At 42.4% G+C, this 26,121-nt stretch overlaps 1 protein-coding gene across 8 annotated transcripts in view; it reads left to right on the forward strand.

The window, feature by feature from the left end:
- Nucleotides 1-26,121, forward strand: part of PRKAG2 (protein kinase AMP-activated non-catalytic subunit gamma 2) — a 538,740-nt gene that overhangs the window by 493,620 nt on the left and 18,999 nt on the right. For all 8 annotated transcript variants that reach the window (XM_073629982.1, XM_073629984.1, XM_073629981.1 and 5 more), the window contains one exon: nt 21,335-21,500. In XM_073629982.1, coding sequence (XP_073486083.1) covers nt 21,335-21,500 — 166 coding nt within the window. The remainder of the gene's footprint in view (nt 1-21,334; nt 21,501-26,121) is intronic.

The following is a 26,121-nucleotide window of genomic DNA, read 5'->3' on the forward strand; positions in this document are numbered from 1 at the left end:
TCTGCACTTATCTGCCTTCTGATAGCTGAGATTACTGAAGCTCATGCATTGGTATGCTGATGTACTAAATAAACACACAACATTTTAAATGTGCCTGTTTTTCCCAATTTACTTGCGAATATACAACGCCTTGCAAAAGTATTCACCCCCCTTCGCTTTTTACCTATTTTGTTACATTACAGCCTTTAGTTCAATGTTTTTTTTAATCTGAATTATATGTGATGGATCAGAACACAATAGTCTAAGTTGGGGAAGTAAAATCAGAAAAATATATACATAAAACTATTTTTCAGAAATAAAAAAAATAATTGGCATGTGCGTATGTACTTACCCCCTTTGTTATGAAGCCCATAAAAAGCTCTGGTGCAACCAATTACCTTCAGATGTCACATAATTAGTGAAATGATGTCCACCTGTGTGCAATCTAAGTGTTGCATGATCTGTCATTACATATACACACCTTTTTGAAAGGCCCCAGAGGCTGTAACACCTAAGCAAGAGGCACCACTAGCCAAACACTGCCATGAAGACCAAGTAACTCTCCAAACAAGTAAGGGACAATGTTGTTGAGAAGTACAAGTCAGGGTTAGGTTATCAAAAAATATCCAAATCTTTGATGATCCCTAGGAGCACCATCAAATCTATCATAACCAAATGGAAAGCACATGGCACAACGGCAAACCTGCCAAGAGATGGCCGCACACCAAAACTCACGGATCAGGCAAGGAGGGCATTAATCAGAGAGGCAGCACAGAGACCTAAGGTAACCCTGGAGAAGCTGCAGAGTTCCACAGCAGAGACTGGAGTATCTGTACATAGAACAACAATAAGCCGTGCGCTCCATAGAGTTGGGCTTATGGCAGAGTGGCTAGAAGAAAGCCATTATTTTCAGCAAAAAAACAAAATGGTACGTTTTGAGTTTGCGAAAAGGCATGTGGGAGACTCCCAAAATGTATGGAGGAAGGGGCTCCGGTCTGATGAGACTAAAATTTAACTTTTTGGCCATCAAAGAAAATGCTATGTCTGGCGCAATATATAAACAAAAAAGCGCAGCGCTGGATATAAACAAAATATCGTGCTATGTGCCAATACTTTTAAAATATAAACAAAGAAAAGTGCACAATTTGTTCACAAAAAATAAAATAAATACATAAACATATAGTGAAAATAATTTATGCTATGTGCAAACACTTATAACTGGAGAGAAGTGCACATTAATCCACCAAAATATTATCCGTGAATATTGAGTATAAAATAAGAATTGCTAATCCATTTGTATAAAGTCCATAAATTGTAAAATTATCGCTGTTGGATAACCGACTTCCACCACTGTGAATCCTGTCACCTCAGAAAGATTTAAGGCTTACCGGATAGCCTATGGAAAAAGGCATGAACCGATCTCCTCTTAGGATGCTGCACCTTCTGTAGATGGGTTTCGCTATAGAGTACTAGGTGGATATTCTCAGATCGTCAGCCATGGAGGAAAGCCATTCGCAACAGCAATTGGTGTCCAGGAGAAAAGAAAGAGATGCTCCGATAGTGTAATAAAGCTTATGGTTCCTTTATTAAAACCGCCATATAGCCATTCAATATACAAACATCCTTGCAAGGAAAGTTTAAAAACAGCTCCGGTGAATAACGAAAGTTCGCGCATGCGCAGTACGTGCGTGCGTGTCTACCCTACGGCCGTTTCGTCAGAAATGACATCATCAGGGGCACGCCTACACGTCCGCGCATGCGCTTTAAGTACCTGAGCGGCAAAGCGAAGGTACTTAGCCATTGGTTACATAATTACCGGAGTTAAAAACAGCTGAAGCATCAAACAAAATGAAATTACTCATTTGCATACAAAAACCTTAACCAGAGCCATCTTGTGGACAACTGGAGTAATGCTTCAAGCTTACACTTAAATTTAATATTTTATTATTTAAATCTTGATAATTTAAAATAAAAATAAATATAAATGGCTGAAGGACGATTCGCATCCCCCTTCAAGTTAGAAAAAAATTTCTAATTACACAAGCCTAAATAGGTGAGAGAGAAAAAAAAGGAAAATCTCTCTCCAAAAACTAAAAATAAAACAATATATCAAAGCAAAAAACTAGATATATTCTATATTCTAACGTCACGATAGAATAAAAATCACCCAGATGTGGGGTGATAGACCCCAGATGAAAAAAGCCTTCTTTTGATTCAGAAAGTATTAAAAACTATTAATCAAAAAATGCAAAAAATGATGCAATCACTCTCTATATAAAGATATTCAGGACAGAGAGATAAACTGACCGAAGAATGTGGAGGGGACATCAAAAAAACTCAAAAATGTTGTTAACTATTGTTAATAAAACAATTTATGTCCCACTCCACATTTAGACCCATAGGGACATGGCAGCCTAATCTATATATCCAATTAGTCTCACTTCTAGATATACTGCGTTTACCGTTACTGCCTCGCCAGTGTGGTATGTATTTTTCGAGGGCTAGAAATGTGGTACCGGTGGGGTCCCTTCCATGTTTAAGATCATAATGTTTTGAAACATTATGCTTATCAAAACCCCTTCGGATATTTGCAACATGTTCCCCAAGCCTCACTTGTAGCTTTCTAGTGGTACGGCCCACATATTCCAACCCGCAAGGGCATCTTAAAAGGTACACCACACATTTTGTGGAACAGGTAATAAAAGATCTGATTGGATATGTAGTACCTGTTCCTGTAGATGTAAATTCGGTTAACCTTCTCCCCCTGAAGGCATTAATGCTACAAATTTGACACTTTTTACAAGGGTAAAAACCCTTTAAATCACCAAAAAAGGAGGGTCTTACTGGTGGATCTGGGACATTAGGTGCTATAAAGTGCCTAAGATTTGAGGCGCCTCTAAACAGCACACAAGGTTTTTCTGCCAATAGTGGCCCTAGGATTCTGTCGTTTTTTATAACAGGCCAGTGTCTTTTTATTATGCGTTTTATGGCCCAATGCTGGCTAGAATAGGTGGTCAAGAATGCTAAACCAAAATCCTCCCTTTGCTCTATTCCTGGTGGTTTATCTACCAGAAGGTTTTGACGGTCCCTATTTTGCACTTCTGTTATTAGCGTATCGAGAGTTTGGCCATCATAGCCTTTATTTAGGAATCTAGTTTTGAGCACCTCAGCTTCTACTTTGAAGTCCTCCAGCTTGGAGCAATTTCTCCTGAGCCGTAAGAATTGCCCTTTTGGAACTGCTGACAGCCAGGAACGGTGATGACATGAGTCAAGTGGAATATATCCGTTCCTGTCTGTCGTTTTAAAATAAGTAGATGTGGTTATCACCCCATTTTCTATGGTTATTTTTAGATCCAAAAAATGAATTTGGGTGGGGTTAACTTTGTGAGAGAGAACGATGCCTCTGTCATTATTATTCAAAAAAGACAAGAAAGTTGTAACGGATTCAATGTCCCCGTCCCATATAAAAAGGACATCATCGATGAATCTTTTCCAAAAGATAAGTTCATTACGTCTCCTATATAGTACCACATCCTCCTCCCACTTAGCCATGAATAAGTTGGCCATACTGGGAGCAAATTTTGCTCCCATGGCTACTCCTTTCCTCTGCAGAAAGTAGTTACCATTGTGCCAGAAGTAGTTATGTTTCATCGAAAAGTCCAGCAGCTCGACCACGAATCTCTTTTGCATGATTGAGATGCTGGAGTCACGATATAAGAAGAATTGAACCGCCTCATGGCCCAACTGGTGAGAGATTGCCGTATAAAGCGAAGCTACATCCGCGGTTACCAATAGGTAAGTCGATTTCCACTCTATCTCCCCAAGCAAATTGATAACATGCTGTGTGTCTTTTAAAAAGGAGGGGGTGCCCATCACCAGTGGTTGCAAATACTTATCAATGTACTTACCAACCCTGGAAGTAACAGAGTCGATTCCACTGATGATGGGCCTCCCAGGTGGATTGATTCAAGTTTTATGTATCTTTGGTAATATGTACATAATTGGCAACCTCGGTGCCAAAGGTACCAAAAATTCTTTTTCTTTTTTATTCAAGATGCCCATATCATAACCCTTCTGGACAAGCGTTTTTAAATTCCGTTTGAAACTAGATGTAGGATCTGCCGATAGAGGAGAGTAAGTTTCGGAGTCAGTAAGAATCCTTGACATTTCATTGGAGTAAGTCTCCTTATCCAAGACGACAATGGCTCTCCCCCCTTATCAGCGGGTCGGACCACTATATCTTTTCTTTTACACAATGATTCCATACCTACAACAATATCCTGCCTAGATCGAACAGTTCTTGTGTTTAAGTTAGCCAAATCTTTAATAACCAGATCCCGAAAAATATTAACATTGGGGGCCAGAGTCCCCGGTGGGTTAAAAAGCGAGGCGTTAGCCAAGTTAGAATGTACAATGGTGGAGGTTTCCCTCATTTCTTGTCTAGCTGGGTTACTCATGATATACCTTTTAATGTTTAATTTCCGCGTAAATTTATGTATATCTATGAAAGTTTGAAACTTATTCAGATTCCGTGCGGGAGCGTATTTTAATCCCTTACTCAAAGTCAAGAGCTCATCCTTAGAAAGTTCCTTATTGCTAAGATTTATGATACCGCTAGTGTCTAGGTTCGTCTTCTTTTTGGAGTAAAGTTTCCTCCCCCCTCTGCTCCCTCTCTTCCGTCCCCATTTCTTTTTTGGCCTCCCCTGTTGGCCCTCTGAAAATCCTGTTGATTTAGGGCTGAGTGAGGCCCATTTGAACCACCACCTGGTCTATGGTCAAAGTCTCTGTTGTTGTTAGACAATGGAGTGTACCTATTTCTAGTGACCACCCCATATTGACCCTGTAAGTCACTATTCCTCCTACGATCATATGTCATTGTTTGATTAGGGTAGGTGTATTGTGCCTCCCAGTGTCTCCAGGGTGATGGTGATTGATGGGTGGGGCGGGGAAAAGAACCCCCGCCCGCTCCTCTCACTCCAGAGTGACCCCGATGTTGCTGCCTACCTGTTCTCCCCTTGGGGGGCTTTGGGGAGGCATAATATGCGCCACGCTCCCTATTTGTTGTGGGAATGGCAGGTGGATCTACTGGGGCGGTTATTGGTGGCGATTCAGGGGGGGTTACAACTTGCCACCTAAAAACCACATTATCTCTATAGTCCTTTACATCCCTGTTATACTTCCTTTTTTTCTTTATTTTTTGTTTTGGCCAACAGGGGAGACCAAAAAAGAAATGGGGACGGAAGAGAGGGAGCAGAGGGGGGAGGAAACTTTACTCCAAAAAGAAGACGAACCTAGACACTAGCGGTATCATAAATCTTAGCAATAAGGAACTTTCTAAGGATGAGCTCTTGACTTTGAGTAAGGGATTAAAATACGCTCCCGCACGGAATCTGAATAAGTTTCAAACTTTCATAGATATACATAAATTTACGCGGAAATTAAACATTAAAAGGTATATCATGAGTAACCCAGCTAGACAAGAAATGAGGGAAACCTCCACCATTGTACATTCTAACTTGGCTAACGCCTCGCTTTTTAACCCACCGGGGACTCTGGCCCCCAATGTTAATATTTTTCGGGATCTGGTTATTAAAGATTTGGCTAACTTAAACACAAGAACTGTTCGATCTAGGCAGGATATTGTTGTAGGTATGGAATCATTGTGTAAAAGAAAAGATATAGTGGTCCGACCCGCTGATAAGGGGGGAGAGCCATTGTCGTCTTGGATAAGGAGACTTACTCCAATGAAATGTCAAGGATTCTTACTGACTCCGAAACTTACTCTCCTCTATCGGCAGATCCTACATCTAGTTTCAAACGGAATTTAAAAACGCTTGTCCAGAAGGGTTATGATATGGGCATCTTGAATAAAAAAGAAAAAGAATTTTTGGTACCTTTGGCACCGAGGTTGCCAATTATGTACATATTACCAAAGATACATAAAACTTGAATCAATCCACCTGGGAGGCCCATCATCAGAGGAATCGACTCTGTTACTTCCAGGGTTGGTAAGTACATTGATAAGTATTTGCAACCACTGGTGATGGGCACCCCCTCCTTTTTAAAAGACACAAAGCATGTTATCAATTTGCTTGGGGAGATAGAGTGGAAATCGACTTACCTATTGGTAACCGCGGATGTAGCTTCGCTTTATACGGCAATCTCTCACCAGTTGGGCCATGAGGCGGTTCAATTCTTCTTATATCGTGACTCCAGCATCTCAATCATGCAAAAGAGATTCGTGGTCGAGCTGCTGGACTTTTCGATGAAACATAACTACTTCTGGCACAATGGTAACTACTTTCTGCAGAGGAAAGGAGTAGCCATGGGAGCAAAATTTGCTCCCAGTATGGCCAACTTATTCATGGCTAAGTGGGAGGAGGATGTGGTACTATATAGGAGACGTAATGAACTTATCTTTTGGAAAAGATTCATCGATGATGTCCTTTTTATATGGGACGGGGACATTGAATCCGTTACAACTTTCTTGTCTTTTTTGAATAATAATGACAGAGGCATCGTTCTCTCTCACAAAGTTAACCCCACCCAAATTCATTTTTTGGATCTAAAAATAACCATAGAAAATGGGGTGATAACCACATCTACTTATTTTAAAACGACAGACAGGAACGGATATATTCCACTTGACTCATGTCATCACCGTTCCTGGCTGTCAGCAGTTCCAAAAGGGCAATTCTTACGGCTCAGGAGAAATTGCTCCAAGCTGGAGGACTTCAAAGTAGAAGCTGAGGTGCTCAAAACTAGATTCCTAAATAAAGGCTATGATGGCCAAACTCTCGATACGCTAATAACAGAAGTGCAAAATAGGGACCGTCAAAACCTTCTGGTAGATAAACCACCAGGAATAGAGCAAAGGGAGGATTTTGGTTTAGCATTCTTGACCACCTATTCTAGCCAGCATTGGGCCATAAAACGCATAATAAAAAGACACTGGCCTGTTATAAAAAACGACAGAATCCTAGGGCCACTATTGGCAGAAAAACCTTGTGTGCTGTTTAGAGGCGCCTCAAATCTTAGGCACTTTATAGCACCTAATGTCCCAGATCCACCAGTAAGACCCTCCTTTTTTGGTGATTTAAAGGGTTTTTACCCTTGTAAAAAGTGTCAAATTTGTAGCATTAATGCCTTCAGGGGGAGAAGGTTAACCGAATTTACATCTACAGGAACAGGTACTACATATCCAATCAGATCTTTTATTACCTGTTCCACAAAATGTGTGGTGTACCTTTTAAGATGCCCTTGCGGGTTGGAATATGTGGGCCGTACCACTAGAAAGCTACAAGTGAGGCTTGGGGAACATGTTGCAAATATCCGAAGGGGTTTTGATAAGCATAATGTTTCAAAACATTATGATCTTAAACATGGAAGGGACCCCACCGGTACCACATTTCTAGCCCTCGAAAAATACATACCACACTGGCGAGGCAGTAACGGTAAACGCAGTATATCTAGAAGTGAGACTAATTGGATATATAGATTAGGCTGCCATGTCCCTATGGGTCTAAATGTGGAGTGGGACATAAATTGTTTTATTAACAATAGTTAACAACATTTTTGAGTTTTTTTGATGTCCCCTCCACATTCTTCGGTCAGTTTATCTCTCTGTCCTGAATATCTTTATATAGAGAGTGATTGCATCATTTTTTGCATTTTTTGATTAATAGTTTTTAATACTTTCTGAATCAAAAGAAGGCTTTTTTCATCTGGGGTCTATCACCCCACATCTGGGTGATTTTTATTCTATCGTGACGTTAGAATATATAATATATCTAGTTTTTTGCTTTGATATATTGTTTTATTTATTTTTAGTTTTTGGAGAGAGATTTTCCTTTTTTTTTTCTCTCTCACCTATTTAGGCTTGTGTAATTAGAAATTTTTTTCTAACTTGAAGGGGGATGCGAATCGTCCTTCAGCCATTTATATTTATTTTTATTTTAAATTATCAAGATTTAAATAATAAAATATTAAATTTAAGTGTAAGCTTGAAGCATTACTCCAGTTGTCCACAAGATGGCTCTGGTTAAGGTTTTTGTATGCAAATGAGTAATTTCATTTTGTTTGATGCTTCAGCTGTTTTTAACTCTGGTAATTATGTAACCAATGGCTAAGTACCTTCGCTTTGCCGCTCAGGTACTTAAAGCGCATGCGCGGACGTGTAGGCGTGCCCCTGATGATGTCATTTCTGACGAAACGGCCGTAGGGTAGACACGCACGCACGTACTGCGCATGCGCGAACTTTCGTTATTCACCGGAGCTGTTTTTAAACTTTCCTTGCAAGGATGTTTGTATATTGAATGGCTATATGGCGGTTTTAATAAAGGAACCATAAGCTTTATTACACTATCGGAGCATCTCTTTCTTTTCTCCTGGACACCAATTGCTGTTGCGAATGGCTTTCCTCCATGGCTGACGATCTGAGAATATCCACCTAGTACTCTATAGCGAAACCCATCCACAGAAGGTGCAGCATCCTAAGAGGAGATCGGTTCATGCCTTTTTCCATAGGCTATCCGGTAAGCCTTAAATCTTTCTGAGGTGACAGGATTCACAGTGGTGGAAGTCGGTTATCCAACAGCGATAATTTTACAATTTATGGACTTTATACAAATGGATTAGCAATTCTTATTTTATACTCAATATTCACGGATAATATTTTGGTGGATTAATGTGCACTTCTCTCCAGTTATAAGTGTTTGCACATAGCATAAATTATTTTCACTATATGTTTATGTATTTATTTTATTTTTTGTGAACAAATTGTGCACTTTTCTTTGTTTATATTTTAAAAGTATTGGCACATAGCACGATATTTTGTTTATATCCAGCGCTGCGCTTTTTTGTTTATATGTTTAGTGGTGCCCCCTATCAGGGTTATAGCGTATAGTCGCAGGATACCTTTTCACAGGTTTATATTTCATTCAATAGGTTTATTTTTACTCATAACTTTTGTACACCTAGCGCAAATTTTTTTCTTTTTAAAAAAATATGTCTGGCGCAAACCCAACCCAACCCAACACATCACATCACCAAAAGAAAACCATCCTCACAGTGAAACATGGTGGTAGCAGCATCATGCTGTGGGGATGTTTTTCAGCAGTTGGGACTGGGAAACTGGTCAAAGTTGAGGGAAAGATGGATGGTGCTATATACAGGGATATCCTTGAGCAAAACCTGTACCACTCTGTGTGTGATTTGAGGCTAGGATGGAGGTTCACCTTCCAGCAGGACACTGACCCCAAACACAGTGCTAAAGCAACACTTGAGTGGTTTAAGGGGAAACATGTAAATGTGTTGGAATGGCCTAGTCAAAGCCCAGACCTCAATCCAATAAAATCTGTGGTCAGACTTAAAGATTACTGTTTACAAGTGCTACCATCCAACTTGAAGGAGCTGGAGCAGTTTTGCAAGGAGGAATAATCAAAAATCCCAGTTGTAAGATGTGACAAGCTCATAGAGACTTATCCAAAGGGACTTGGAGCTGTGATAGCTGCAAAAGGTGGCTCTACAAAGTATTGATTTTAGGGGGGGGGTGAATAGTTATGCACATGGACTTTTTCTGTTATTTTGTCCTATTTGTTGTTTGCTTCACAATAAAAAAAAAATCTTCAAAGTTGTGGGCCTGTTCTGTAAATTAAATGATGCAAATCCGCAAACAATCCATTTTAATTCCAGGTTGTGAGGCAACAAAAGAAAAAATGCCAAGGGGGGGGGGGGGGGGGGGGGGGTGAATACTTTTGCCAGCCATCCAAGACCCTGGCAGACCAGATGAACCAAAAAAAAAAAAAACAGGATTCAGCCCACACAGATAATGTTTAAGCTAGAATAGGCAAACTGCACAGAGGTCAGGCATTGCAGAAGATGCATCCTGAGACTGAAGTGTAAACATTGGAGTAATACACCTTGTGCAAATATTACCCATGACTTTAATAATGTGGTTTCAGCCAGCTTATGCTGTCTGCTGAGCTGGAGATGACCGCAATATTGCTGACTGACTTGGCACATTACTCTGCTAGGGGAAATCTGCTTGTTCTGCTCCAAAAGATAATACAAACTGCTTCAGTCTTGTACAGCTTCTTGTCCCTCTCTCTCTATGGAAGGAGAACACGGCCACCTATTAAAGGAAATCTGCCCTGAGAGAAATCTGGAGTCGTTGATCTGTTTCTGAAAATGCTAGTTGTCTGGCTGGAGACTTGGAAAGTACTTAAGTGAATGGATAAACATAATAGCAAGGGTACGAGTGTTAAGCAAAGCCAACATTTAAAGTACAGTACAGGCTTCCTTTACTGGATCTGCCCACTCACGTAAAAGTGACTTCTTTAAAGCCCACCTCCTGACCCACTTATCCTCCTCTTCCCCACACTTCCCTGCTGATACTTTCCTTGGGGTCCTAACCATGTGTAAGCTCCATGTTGCATGGTGTGGAAGCTTACATGGGCTTCATGTCACCCCCTCCCTCTTGTGACAAAGTTTTGACCTTTCAACTGGCTGTTTGGCCCAAGCTGTGCATCATCAAAGAAGTTCACATGCATCTCCATATCCTGATGGGGTATTTTACAACCATTTTGGAGCAATGGAGTGGTAGGGTATAGCAGCAAAAGTGCATGTAAGTGGGTTAGGAGTTGGACTTAGTAACACTAAAGCTTGTTTTTTTTGTTTTTTTGTTTTTTTTAAAATAACAAACCTATCATACTTACCTCAACTGTGCAGCTCGTTTTGCACAGAGTGGCCCCGAACATCCTTTTTCTGGGGTCCCTCGGCGGCTCATGCGGCTCCTCCCCACATTAGATAACCCCCTGGGAGAAGTGCTCTCCTGGGGGGTTACCTCGCTTGTGCGCTCCTGATTCATTCATTTGGCATCCATAGAAGAGGAATGTATTGCTCGGCCCCACCCCCGGCGCCCGGGTCATTGGATTTGATTGGCAGCAGGAGCCAATGGCTGTACTGCTATCCATCCATCCATTCAATCAGGACCCGAGACACCGGTTTTGCTGGTGTGCTCATCCCCGGGACGAGATAGAGAGGGTACAGGTAAGTAAAACGGGGGCTCGGGGGGGCTGCAGCATTAATGGAGGTTTTTCACCTCCATGCATAGAATGCATGGAGGTGAAAAACCTTGAAGGTTTTCAACCCCTTTAAGAGACTCTTTAAAAGTCAATTGCCACTCTAAAGGGAGTTTGTCGGGATAGCTTTTAGCTGTCACAGACGAGGATCCCATCCAGTGCTGGAAGTTTCCCCTGCCCAACCACTGGAATCTCTGCTACTTCCAGGACTGGCAAAAAAAGAGGCTTCCTCTTTGTTGGCGTCCAGGTGGTGTCATGCATAAGACAGGTGTAAGCAAAGACAGGCAACATATTTAAAGCAAATTTCATAGAATTGTCAAATAAAAAAAAAAAAAATCTATGAAGCCAACTATGTCTCCAAACGGCTGTCAGAATAAGGTACCTCTTGTTGGCAATATATTGTTTGGGGGAGCTCCCTTCTCCTCTCCGCCTCCTCCAAACTCCAATGCATGCTCCCCAGAACCCTAACCTAAGCTATAACTTGAGGCTTCAGCATTCCACCCAACACCTACTAGTTTAGTGCAAATACTATTTATGCTGCATTGGATTATGTGGTAGAGTGGATCATGTCAAAGCCAAGTTGTGGCTCATCTTAAGGCTGGGTTTACACTAGTGTGAATTGGAATGCGGGTTTCCCTGCATCCAATTCATATGACAGGAGATTGTGACCGGCTCTCAAAGGAGCCAGTTCACACATCTCTGTGGCGGCTGTAGAGGGGATTGCACAGGGGTCCTGTGCATCTTTCACTCTGTTTCAGGTCCAAATTCAGGCAAAAATTCAGAACCTGGACACGCTGGACCCCTGCCGTGCACCGCATCCGAAAGACAGTGTGAACCCAGCCTCAATGAACAAAAGGATATGAAGCTCTGTTATGAATGGTGTGGCTTTTTTTTCTCTTTTTTTCTTTTACATTCTTTTATTTAAGAGATTTAGTTCCAGTTCACACAGTAGAAGCGCAGTCCGGATGCGTTCCAGATGCTTTTCTGCATGGTCATTTTTGATGCATTCCAGTGCTTTTTTGGTGTGCGTTTTAATGCAGTCCAAAGCATCCCCCCCCCCCTTTTTTTTTTTCTTAATCTTAAACAAGGACAGGTGTGTTCCAGTGCGTTTTTAGTGCGTTCCAGTGCAGGAAAATTGCAGCACGTTCCACTTTTTTTTTTCACTGGATCTGCAAGTACTGGTGTGGACTATGCCATTGAAAACCATATAACTTACTTTTCATGCATTTTTGATGCAGAAAAATCCACACTGGACTGCATGTGGTGTTAACTGGCCCTTAAAGTATTACAATGCAAAGAAAACATATGAAAAGCACTCACTACAAACATCAGTAATATCTAAACTAAGAGTAACTCCACTTTTGTTGAGAAAAAAAAACATTCCTCCCTGAGTGATCTATGTACATTGCAAGGATTTTAACAAACTTTTTGTGGCAGGTTCCTACCTTTTATTATTCTGAAGAAATCCCTGTTTGTCCCTCTGTGCCCCTGTGCTAAGTGAGTCTAATGGGAGTGGTTTCATAATTCTCATAAATCAGATGCAGCAGGTACAGGGCGTTAATGAGGAAAACTGCAGGGTCTGCATCCCTTTTTAGATGGGATTTCCTTTTGGGAAATAACATGTTTAATAACATTCAATTAAAATATGACTTGTGTCACAATTGTGTACGTTATATATTTTTTTCTTTATTTGCTATTTTTTGACCTACAAAAGTGGAGTTACCCTTTAAATAATAGTTAAAAAAATAAAAACAAATGAAAATAATAATCGGAAATAATTTAAATGAATACATTTTTTTTTTATGTTCCTCCCCCCTGTCATAATATGGACAAAAATATGAGAAAATGCATTGTTAAAAATATATATTGCATTACATGAGATTACACAATGAATGATGAGGTAATAAACTGTATAAAGGAAAAGGAAAAAAATAAGTAGGATAGTGATTGTGGGGGGTAAATTTAAAGTGAACCTGTCCTGTTCTCATGCAAGGCAAAGCAACAGGTTCACTTTTTATAGCATCATGTTCATCAGCACATAATCTTGTTTCCTTACATTTCCTTTGCTCCTCTTCATTTCCTTGACACCCAGCACTGTCTCATATGGGCAAGGAGAAAGGCTAGACTGTGACTTACAGATTACACAGGGCTTCCACTTACCACTCAAGTATAAGCTGCTGTTAGGCTGTCATTGGAGTGAACCTGTTCCTTTGCCTTGCATGGGGCAAATTTATAGGTTCACTTTCAGTTGCTTATAGACATCAGATTGCAGACGGTCCGACAGGCAGGCATGATCTAACCACTGAAAGATCTTTCCATTAAAATGTATGTTTGGTTTGGCAGAAGGTGCATGTTTAGGCCTGTGGAGAAAGCAGCAAGCGCAATGTTTAGAAACCTCTGGTACCAGCTTATCTCACGGAAAGCAATAACAACTGGTCAGGAAAATTCCAAACTGATCTGATTGATTCTTATCCAGATAGAGGGGTCAGTCAAGGAAACGCTGCAGAGGTCCATACAGATATGCTTCTTGCTTGATTCAACCATAACCAGCTGGATCAGGTGAAGTGCATCTTATGTCTTCAGGCACCTTTTTAACTGTTCAGTTATACAAAAAACACAAATTTATTATGTGATGAGTCTTTCTCTATATTGCAATGCTTTTTGCCTGCAAATAGCATTCAGGTATGGTGTCTGATCCATAAGCAGGCACATGGGAAAGTGAGTTTGTACTCCATTGTCATGCAGCCATAATAAGTCTTATTAGACATTTGCCATATCTGCTTTTCTAGATATAACCCGTTATACCTGCTTGACATGGGGACATATACCACTGCATAATTTCAAACCAGTTTCTCAATGTTCTTTACCATACTGCCACCCATTGGTGAAGAACCAGCTTACAGTGGACACACACACACACTTTTGTGTAATTATACCTTGGTAAGGTTGTAACCCTTTCTGATTAAAAAAAAAAAAAAAAAAACCTGTATTAAATGTTAACATTTGTGCTGGAAGCATTATAGTGTGTACTAATGTGCTGCTCTGTTTATACAACGAATAATACATAACAGAATTCATTAAAAATGTAGAATCGTATCTTCCACAAAGTGATTACTATTTATGGGCTGTGTCTGTCTTCTTTGCATGCAATCGTGTACTTGGGTGTTTCCTCTTACCCTTTGCTACTGAAAACTGTTTCCTCAAAGAAAAAAAAATTTAGTTTTTGTTCCAAGAAATCTATACAGGCATACCCCACTTTTAAGTACACAATGGGGTTTATTTACTAAAGCTGGAAAGTGCAAAATCAGACTCACTTCTTCATAGAAACCAATGGGCTTCTAACCCCAGCTTGTTCAGTTAAGCTTTGGTAATAAAACCAGGGAGCTCATTTATTTCTATGCAGAAGTGAACCTGATTTTGCACTTTCCAGCTTTAGTAAATAAACCCCATTGTGTACTTAAAAGTGGAGTATGCCTGTACATCTGTATCTATCAGGTTGTCTATCTACAAACCTGTGGGGTGGTTTAGGAGTGATTTGCTGGCTTCTCCTCTAGGTAACAGGTTCCAGAGCCAAAGCCTGAAATTGCAAACTGAGCTTTCATACTTGTATATACCCTTCCTATTGGTCAGCAAGCAAAGTGGTGTATTACTGGTTAAATCGAAGACACAAGCAGTGGGAAAGGTGGTGATACACAGGGAACCATGCAAGCTCTGGTTGCAGTTTATAGACCACACCAGGATTTCAGGCTGCCAGGAGCACTACAAAGAAGATGGAAGCACATGCAAGTGCAGGAGGTGTCTGATGTCCAGAAGAGGAGACACCTTACCTCACAGATACACCAATCTGCAAGACTTGCGAAAAAAAAAAAGTCTTGAGTCAGTCTTCAAAGGCCTTGTAAAAAAAGGCCACCTGTATGAGTATTTAAACAATTGGCAGATCTTGGGTCTCACATGACATCATATGAAAGACCTTTGATATGGACCAAGCAAATCCTTTGCACACTTCTACATTTCTGTTTTACGTGTAGAACAAAAAGGGAAATGTTTTCAAGTTACACTTCACTGTAAACAAAAAAAAATATACTGTGACCTGGAGGAGATTGGACCTATCGGTGTTGACTTACTAATGGTCACTTTGCATAGTGAAATTTTACTTTGTGAATCAGGTAAAGCCACGTCCTAATTCACTTTGAATAGAACACCCTATCGTGCTCAAGAAAAACATAAAAAAAAAAAAGCAGAGTGAAATAATAACTTAATCGTACATACAGCACAGAAGCAGAGTACTCGTACACCATGGGTTATAGGTGTGTCCATTCTGGTGGTTGGACACGGACAGAGCTTTAGAGGACATACCCCCTGGGCATCTTCCCTATAAACCTACTCCTACCTACTACACAGTGTAAATCTTCAATTTTTTGCTAGTGCCTTAAGGTGATGGACCTTTCTCCACAGAGAAATCACCCTTAGCTTGACTAGTTTATTACTTTTCTTTATCATTTTATTTTCCAATTCTTCAATAAACCTCTTACTGTCTTCTAATGGCAGCATAGAAGCAGTGTATCCAGATCGGCGCAACCTCAGTAAAACCTTGGGAGCCATACGCAGACCCCATGCAGTTGGGAAGGTGTGTAATGTTGCTTAGGGCACTGAATCCTGCATGGGCACTTACCTCAGCACTTGTGTAATGTGTATTACACCAGTGTAATGTGTTGAGTTAGTCGCAGGGTGCAATACAGGTCCAGAGCCATGGCCCATTGCTATGAATACCAGTCCCTGAAGACCCATGACTGACAAAACAAGAACCTTATGTACAGCCCAGCATCTTGGATAGGTAAGACGGGGTTACCCTGTATCTCTGGCTGTTACTGTGAAAACAGGGCTATGTTTAGATTATATTTACCTCACGGTGTAAACCTTTCAAAGTGGACCTAAAATTCAACCACTCAGAGCTCAGTCTCAGGTGGATGACCAGGTGTTGCATCAAGCCACTGGTCACACACTTTAATGCGACTACTGCCTAGAGCCCTTATAGGGTACTCTGGTGCTTCCTCTTGCCCATTCACCACAAAAATTCATTGCAGGACAGTCTACACCTGGGTTCCCATTTACTCTCTTAAGTTTCCTATTTTGTGAGTGCACCACAGGGGGAATACCTTCACTTGTAATGATTGCAGAGACCAGGTGAAAGGGAGTCGATGCAAAATCGCAGGGGAATATTCGCTCTACTGAGGGGTGCACAACTCTCAACCTCAGAGTGACGTGACATCCCTTGCATGGAACAAGAACTGTCTCGAACACTGGTCTCAGCATTCAATTCCAGCTTTATTATAGTCAAGCAACAAAAGGTCTCCTTGACTAAAACAGAATCCTCTACATCTCTCACATTTCCTTGGACAGATGACACCCTTAATACAGCCACCATCATCCAGGGCGGCCCAAAAATGCCATGACTTCTCTTCCTACTTCCGTTTCTCAATCGGAGTTGGATCCCGATATGCCAATCCTAAAAGATGCAGACACAGAAGGGAAAAAGAATAGGATATTGAGGCAGTATTGAAGGAAGCTGCGAAAGATGTTTCTTCCCCAGATTGTCACTACAATGAACAGGGAGCTTCATGCAGCATGCTTGCTAACGTTGAAAATCTCATTCCTTCTGTCTGCGAAAACCTTGGCATTGTGCAACCTGACTCTGCTCTATTTTGCCATGCCCCTTTGAGCAAAATCTTGCAAAATGTTCACTGTTCATAAACAGAATATGCAATCTATGATGATTGAGTCACTCCTGAAAGATCTTCCACTCCCCCCGACATTTTTGCTGAACTCTATCCAGTGGAAAAATTGTTTGCAAAGAAGTGGACTATTCCTGTAGTTGATCCTGCCTTTTCTGCCCTAAACAAACATCTCACCGCTCCTATTGAAGATGTTCCATCTTTTAAAGATTCTGCAGACAGAAAATATGAGACACCCCCAAAAGCTCTCTTTAATCTTGCAGTACCAACCCTGAAAGCAGCAATTTCTGTATGTCAGGCTGCAGCCAACTGGACTAGGACAATGAACAACCAACATGATCCTGTATTTCAGGCTCATTACAGAGAAATTATAGCATATGTTTTCTGCTCTGCGTTCCTGTGTGGATGTCATAGAACATGTTAGGAGACAAATTTCCACAATGGCTCTAATGTACATTTACATGCACAGAATCTTATGGCTAAAAGCTTGGACAGCTCTCCAACAAAACCTCTTGTGGACCTAGAAAAAGCGGGCTCCTTTTCTTGATTTGCCTATGCTCTTGTCCAGCCAAGCAAGGAATTCTGTATCTTGGTGGACCACCACCCCAGCCCTAACCGTGGGGAAGTCCTTTCTTCCTGATCCCTGGAAAGTTATCACAACAGACGCAAGTCTCTTAGACTGAAGAGGAGTGTTCCCATCAATAACAATCCAAGGAACATGATCATTAAAGTGGTTGTAAACCCTTACCAATACCCAGTGAAGTGACTAGCCTCAGGTGATTCAGAGATGGAGCAAATCCTCCTATATAAGTTGCACCTGTTTATTTGCAGCCATTTGTCCTATACAATCTGGTGTGAAAACCAGCATTTCAGTGGCACAGATTACTCTGTACCCCACATTCTGACCTTCCTATGAACAGGTCTTGATCATAAAATGGCCTTAAGTACTGTATTTATTGGTGTATAACACTCACTTTTTCACCATGAAAATCGGGTGCAAATCGTGTGTGCGTGTTATACGCCAATACTTCAATTTTAGCTGCCTCGGCAGGGACAGGGAGGGGGGCAGGACGAGCGCCGTCAGATTACATACAGTGAGAATCTCCTGTTTACTTGGCGACCTCTGTAATAGGAAGTCCCGTCTTCCAGGCCGACATTGGACCACTGTTCTGTCTATCATAGGAGATTCCCACTGTATGTAATCTGTCTGTGCTCGTCCCACACCCCTCCCTGTCCCCTCTAGGCTGTAGATGGGCATCGATCAGGCACCACTGATGGCAATGGTGAGGCTGCTGCATTGAAGGCATTGGTGAGGCTGCTGCATTGATGGCAATGGTGAGGCTGCTGCATTGATGGCAATGGTGAGGCTGCTGCATTGATGGCAATGGTGAGGCTGCAGATGGGCATTGATCAGGCTGCATTGATGGCAATGGTGAGGCTGCACATGGGCATTGATCAGGCTGCATTGATGGCACTGGTGAGGCTGCAGATGGGCACTGACCCTTATTTTCCTTCAAAGTTCCTTTTTAAAATGTAAGATTTTTTCCTGAAACTTCCCTCTTAAAATGAATGTGCGTGTTATACGCCGATAAATACGGTACTTTTAAAGGTCAGGTTTAGGCCTTATCCATTCTTTTTCAAAAGCCTCTGGCTTCACTCCCTTTTCTTCAGGGGTTTTTTTTTTAGTATTAAGCCCCCCTTGCAGCACCCTGTGCTTCCTTGAGATCTCAGCTTGGTTCTTTCTGCCCTGCAGACGAAACTACCCTTTGAACCTGTCAGGGATATCCCCCTAGGGGATCCCATGCAAAGTAGCTTTTTTTTTTTTTTTTTTTTTTTTTTTTTTTTTATATCGCGGTCATGTCTGCCAGATGTATTTATGGCAGCCCTTTCCTGTGAAGAGCCTTTCCTTGTACCTCATAGTGACAAGATTGTCTTATGCTAAGGCCACCCTTTCTCCTGAAGGTGGTCTACGCGTTCCACTTCAATGAGGATATTGTCCTTTCATGCTTATGTTCTGCCCTTAAGCATCCAAAGGAAATCTCTCTACATTTCCTGGATGTAGTCAGAGCCAATAGAGTATACCAGAGAGGGTACAGTCAAAGGAGCCATATGAGTGAGCCACTGGGAAATGGTAATCAAAAAATTCAAAAAGCAAAAATATCAAAAAATTTAATTTTAATTAATGAAAAATACATATTAAAAAAAATAGGAAAACATTCCCCCACCTTCCACCATCTAAAATGACAACGTCGTCAGTGTCTAAAACCGTCTAGACACCATCCATGCATGCATACTCTCACATATCATCTCGTATCAAATCATGTAGAATCACATTGAAATGGAGGGGCAATATAGTGCTGTATGTTTTGGCAAGATAGCTCTGTCAGTCTCAAAAGCCAGCGTGTGGCAACAAATGGCAATAAAAGGCTGGGGTGACTGAAGAGCTGCAAACCGTGGCAAGATCAATTGAACATCATGCTGACAGTGAGTCGAAAATGGTCCATAATGTTGCAAAGAAATAACAGATAACTGTAATCAACGACTGGATGTATTGAACTGTAGGTAAGATGATGAATAGGACAACTAGTGGCATGGGCCAACAAGGGTAACATCAACCGATGTGTGGGACCTGTAGACGGCTATACACAAACAAGCAAGGTAGGATGTAGTCCTATGCTAACATAAGAGGTAAATGACACAACTTGAGCAATAGCATATTTACATGTCCAGGAGTCGATAGGAGAGCTGCATGGATCTGTCATAAACATACTGCCAGTGAAGTGAAAAGCTCATCCTCCTTCCTTATGATCTCCTTTTGGCAACCCGCCAATACTCATGGGAAACACCGCAACACATGTGTCTGTAAGCCACTCAAGTGCAACTGCAGCAATTACTGTTGAGTGTTCCCAAACACTGTCTCCAAACCTCGCTCCAATGGTCAGATCCACGCCATATCAGCCATATTGCACAGTGATCAGAAGGATGCAACGAACGGCGTCAGACGCACAGATGCACGACATCAACACACTTCGCTGGGAGACCCCAGCTTCGTCAGGACGTGGCATGCTGTAGCGTGTTTAAATACATCTTTAAGTCCAGCCTACTTTTTCCTACGAGAAAAGACAAAAGCACAATGTACGTGTTTACTCAAATAAATGAGGGGTGATGCTATGTGGCTCATATCCATAACTTTTCATTTAAAGAGACCCCATGGGCAATTTGCCTATGTATTGCACACACGGCAATTAACTACAAACATTTTTATTTTTTATGCCTTAGTTTGCCGTAGAGCCCCATGTCCTTTTGACAGTGAGTGGATACGTTTTCAACATTACTTAGTAGTGTATTCACTGGTTCTAGTTTTTTTTGTTTTTTTTTCTTTGCCATTAGAGTATACCTCAAGGTTACTGCTCCAATCAGACAGACAGATTACCGTTTTTTCCAATTCTTGGGACCTTGCAAGAACAATGTGATTCAGAGTCCAACAACATATGATTGATACGAAATCTAATTGCAAAAGCTTACACTCTCAAAGAAAAATGCCCTGCTGCACTTATACGCATCACATCAGTGGGAGTTTCCTCAGCCTTTCTGGCCAAGCCTCTGTAGCCCAGTTGTGTAAGGGCGAATCCTGGTCTTTTGTTCATGCATTTTAAAAGTTTTACCAGGTGGACATCCAATCTTCTGCTGATGCAGCTTTTGGTTGCAAGGTTCTCACAATGCCTCTCTATGTGTGAACGCAGATAATCTTGTTCCTGTGATGTCACGTCCAGCCTGGCACCATCTTGTGGTTCACACTGGTCGCGGCCGTGATCAGCTGCTTCCCGGTCCTCTCTGGATCTATTGCAACACCATCTGTGCCCCAGGCTGCCACGGCTATCAGGACGATTTCTAGTGTCTCCGGACTGGCGATTTCACCACCCATGCTGATTTTATTCAACTAATTTGTGAGTTACTACTTGTTTTTATCATTAAACCTACTGCACTCAGTCTGGCGCCCCTCTGCTTCTGTTCTCACGATGGCTGTTTGAGGTTGGGTCTTCTGAAAGATCGGTTTGCCTCATTGTTGCCCATCCTTCTTATTCATTGCTTGGTGATGCCCCTTGGTGTATGAATACTCTGCCTGTGTCTTGCCATGTGCTTTAGAATTAAGATAAGAGAAATTAGGACTTGCCTATAAATTCCATATCTGGGAATACAGGACACTGGCTACCCTCCCTTCCATTCCTTGGTTTAAGCTCCATTGCTTGCTACAAAATTAAGGACTCGTGGAGTGAGGTAGTGTTATAGGTAAGGCACCCAGGGGGAGTGTCCTCTAAAGCTGTGTCCAATCACCTGAAGGTACAGTCATAACTAATAGTGTATGAATACTTTGCCATTATCCTGTACTGTACTCGAAGATATGAAATATACAGGTAGATCAAAATGCCTCCTTTTGCAAAGTAAATCAACCCCTTAGCCCTTCTTTTCTGTGTTTAAGACCCTGTACTGTTAATAACAAAAAAAAAATAATCCCCTTTTCCCTTTTCTCTTTCATTTCAGGTCTGCGAAATGCCAAAGCCTGCCTTCATGAAGCAAAACTTAGAGGAGCTTGGGATAGGAACATACCACAACATTGCCTTCATACATCCCCATACTCCCATCATCAAAGCTTTGAATATATTTGTAGAACGACGAGTTTCTGCTTTACCGGTTGTGGACGAGTCGGGTAAGATGCTAAAAAAGTAATTTTCTGCTACTCATGGACCTCAAATTGTGGTCAGACACGCAGCCTAAATCCAACCACTGAAACGTCTCTCTGAGAAAAGATTATCCCGTAATCATGTGCGATGAGATCTGCTAAGTTTGGCCTGTTTATGCCTGTGGAATAGAGCGAAAAAATACATCCTCCATGCTTGATTAAAGTACCTACCTTTTGCTATTCTAAAGCAGTGGTCTCCAAACTGCTGCCCTTTGCTTGCCTTTATCTGGCCTTTGGGGCACTATTCCTCCCACTGATGAGACACTATTCTGCCAACTGACATCAGCAGTGGGGCACCATTTCTCCCACTGATACCAGCAACGGGGCACTATTTCTCCCCATAATACCAAATGTGGTAATGTTTTCTTCCACTGTTACCAGGAAAATTTCCACTCTAGCTGGCCACAGTCCAGCCCCCCTAAAGCCTGAAGGACAATAAACTGGCCTGTTTAGAAAGTTTGGAGACCCCTGTTGTAAAGGAATAGCTCTGTATGGGAATGGTTTAAAAAATGATTAATCAGCTACTGTGCTTGCAGGACTCTATTGAGAAAAGTGGCATGGGCTGCATCCTTTGACGTAATTAGCCTTTGAGAGTATCTCAACAAAAATGAAAATTTTGTTGCAGGGGATGCTCAAAATTTGAATTGTATCTTAGTGCAGACTTCTGGGAAAATCTGTACACCAATCACTCAAGCAGAAAATGACATTTCTGAGGGGTATTCTGTACACCTTCTGTGTACAGCATGCCTCCAGGTAGCCATATTGCATTGCATTTTACAGAAAATGACAGTCCTGCATATTGAAAAGGAAAAGTCCTTTTCTTTATCGTACATCACGGGACACCATAGAGCACCATAGTAATGACTATCTGAGTTTATATGCTACCTTTAGGTGATTGTACACTGGTAATAGTAAGAAGGTTCCTCCCATATAACCCCTCCCATACAGGAAGTACCTTAGTTTTTTTGTCAGTGTCTTGAAGGTGATGGTCACGGCTGTGAAAGCTCTTTCTTCAGATAATGTCCCAGTGAGGATGTTATAATCGGATCCATTCGGATGGCATATCATGCTAAAGTGGATGGTACCCGAGCCCTGGTTCAAGAACAGAGTCTAGCCTGTAATGTTTCCTTATGGAGCTGGACCCTTGTGATATGGTATTCCTGGTCTTTTATTTGCCCAAGGAAACCTAAAGGGTGCTTTACAGGTCCAGGGGTGAGGACCCTAAACAAAAGGGGACCCGGTCCCTGAAGGTCCTCAGTGGTGTTACCCGCAGTGATGGGGAAGATTGGGCCTATCTTAGGCTCTGCTGCGAGGATTGGTGAGTGCTTCCTTTGGAGGCCCCATTTTTTACATTATTTCCAAAGTAATGTTATGCAGATTGTCATGCCAGATTGTAGTGTCTGTTTGTGTCCCCACTGTGATGGTTCAGAGAGCGGTTGCACTCGGACAAAAGGTTCCCGCTGGGGACCGCGCGCCGGGTCGCGGGCGCGTGCACATGCAGTTGGCACATGCATGCGCAGCCCGCTCCCTCCTGTGCACGCTGTAGCGTGCGTGATGGCAGCATCGCGGCCGCATGTTTCCCGCGGGAGTGTGCATGCGCAGTAAGTCCCGGGCGTGCGTACGTCACGTGACAGCGCACGTACATATAGGGAAGTCGTGCGCCTGCATGTGTCAGTGCTGTTCTTTTTGGCTCAGATGAGCCAGGGCAGGTCGCAGTGGGACACAGAGCTGAGCACGTGAGTCGGGCATTTGCAAACTTTGTAAGGAGGCTATAGTATTGGCTTTGATACAACATATAGCACAGTGAATTGCCTCAAAAACCTGTAAGTGATGTCTTCCAGAAAATGAGGTGTAGGGAACAGGGCTAATCCAGGGGTTAAAGTGACTCCTTCAAAAACAGGAGATCAACCTCAAGCTACTGCAGCACCTGTCTCCCCTGAAAGACCTGCGGCTGAGCCATTGCATATGTCAGGCGTTTTGGCCACCACCAATATCCCTGCTTCAGCTTATGTTACTAAGGATGACTTAAAGTCAGCTCTCGCTGGTCTTGAAGGCAAAATAGCGGGTATGATTGCCTCAGTAGCACAGGGAGGGAAGTAACGAAATAGATCTCCCTCTCCTGAGCCTGGTCCCACTGCTGAGTCACTTGAGCACCAGGACTCCCTTAGCCAATTGGGTCCTTGTGATTTGGATCCTGAATGGGCAGAGGATTTTGAGGAGGTGGCCATAGGGGATAAAGATGCTGAAGCTGAGGAGTCCTCAGCGGGGGGACTCATGTTCTGAGGAACCGTTGTCAGCTTCACAATCCCAAAAACTGTTTATCCAGTCTTTAACCGAAATGCTGAGAGCAGGTTTCAAGTTGCCCCCTGTACAAGGGCCAGAACTTTCCTGTTCTACGTTGGGATCCTTGTGACCTCAGCAAGGTTCTCAGGCGTTTCCTGTGCATCCATTATTGGAGCAGTTGATTTACACTAATTGGGAACATCCGGACACAATATACTTACCTCCTAAAAGGTTTTCTTTTTTGTACCCGATGGAGAAAAAAAAAAGGTGGGATACGCCTTTAGTGGATGCTGCTATTTCTTCAGTAAATAAAAGCTTAACCTGTCCAGTGGATAATGCCCAAGGATTTAAAGATCCAGCGGATAAAAAGCTGGAATCCTTGCTAAGGCCCTCCTTTGCGGTGACCGGATCAGCAGTAAAACCAGCTGTTGCGGTTATTGGGATCTGTCAATCCCTGAAGGACCGTTTTAAAAGACTGGTCAGGAACCTACCTGTTCAGGAGGAATATTCTGATGAATTAACAGAACTTCCTCGCGCTTTATGTTTTGCAGTAGACGCATTAAAAGACTCAATCCAGCAGATGTCTCGGTTTGCGCTACTCTCAATACAGATGCGCAGAGTTTTGTGGCTAAAGAACTGTTTAGCCGAGATGCCATGCAAGAGGCTACTTGCGGCTTTTCCCTTTCATAGGGAACGTTTGTTTGGAGAGGATTTGAATAAGTATATCCAAAAAATTTCAGGCGGGAAGAGCTCCTTGCTTACTGTGAAAAGAAGGAATAAGCAGCCTTCCTTTTAAAATTCTGAACGCTCCTGGGCCAGGTGCATCTTCTCCCAGGAAGTATTGACGGCCTCAACCACCTGCCTTTAAAAGACCTCAAGGTCAGAAAATAACTTGGACTCAGAAGCCGAATAAGGCCAATGCCAAGTCCTCCTTGTGAAGGGGCGCCCCCATTATTACAAGTGGGGGGCAGACTGCGGCGGTTCGCAGATGCTTGGGCAGGGTTGTTGCAGGACAAGTGGGTTATCTCCACTATAACGAAAGGCTACAAATTAGAGTTCCGAGATTTTCCCCCAAATCGGTTTCTAAGATCAAGAGTTCCTTCGGATCTAGAGAAAAAGAAAAGCTTATTCCTAGCCTTAGAACAGCTAAAAAGGCAGGGGGTGGTTATCAAGGTTCAAAGAAAAGTTCAAGGGGTTTTATTCAAACCTATTCACAGTGCCGAAGCCAAATGGGGAAGTAAGGCCCATTCTGTACCTCAAATCACTCAATTCCTTTCTAAAAGTACGAACCTTCCGGATGGAATCAGTTCGTTCAGTAATGGCATCTCTAAGAAAAGGGGACTTTTTAGCATCCATAGACATCAAGGATGCATACCTGCTTGTACCGATTTTCGGCCAACATCAAAGGTTTCTACGTTTCTCAGTAGAGGGGTGTCATTTCCAATTTGTAGCACTACCGTTCGGTCTGGCTACGGCCCCTCGAGTCTTCACAAAAGTGTTGGCTCCGGTATTGGCTTCTCTAAGGTCCCAGAAGATATCGGTGATAGGATATCTGGACGACCTTCTGTTGAAGGACCAGTCCTATTCCACCCTGTTAGAGAACGTTTCAACTACAATTCATGTTCTGAGATGCCTAGGTTGGATTCTGAATATGGACAAATCAGCTCTTCATCCAGTTCAAATCTTGACATATCTAGGCTTGATCCTGGATACGACCCAGGAAAAAGGTGTTTTTACCCCCCTTGAAGGTCAGCTCAATAGTAGAGCTGGTCAGGAAAGTCAAAAGGGTAGAAAGACCCTCAATTCGATTGTGCATGAGACTGCTGGGGAAGATGGTGTCATCCTTCAGCGCAGTTCCTTATGCGCAGTTTCACTCCAGGTTGTTCCAGAGAACGATCCTGGAGGCTTGGGACAAGTCTGTCCTAGCTTTGGATCATCCAATGTCTCTATCCCCAAAGGTTAAACAGGACCTCTCTTGGTGGTCAAAGACCAGCAACTTAAAAAATGGGAAGTCCTTTCCACCAGTAACTTGAAAGGTGGTAACTTCAGACGCCAGTCGTCTTGGCTGGGGAGCAGTATTGGAAGAGGCCTCCGTATAGGGAAAATGGTCCCAGGTAGAAAAGACCTTGCCGATCATTCTGTTGGAAATTCAAGCAGCTCGCTTAGCCCTCATATTCTGGACGGCCAGGCTGCGGGGGTCTCCAGTCAGAGTCCAGTCCGACAATTCCACAGTGGTGGCATACATCAACCAACAAGGGGGTACCCGAAGTTGGGCAGCCCAAAAAGAGATAAATCATATTCTGAC

Source organism: Aquarana catesbeiana, linkage group LG05, assembly GCF_042186555.1.
Source record: "Aquarana catesbeiana isolate 2022-GZ linkage group LG05, ASM4218655v1, whole genome shotgun sequence".
NCBI lineage: Eukaryota > Metazoa > Chordata > Amphibia > Anura > Ranidae > Aquarana > Aquarana catesbeiana.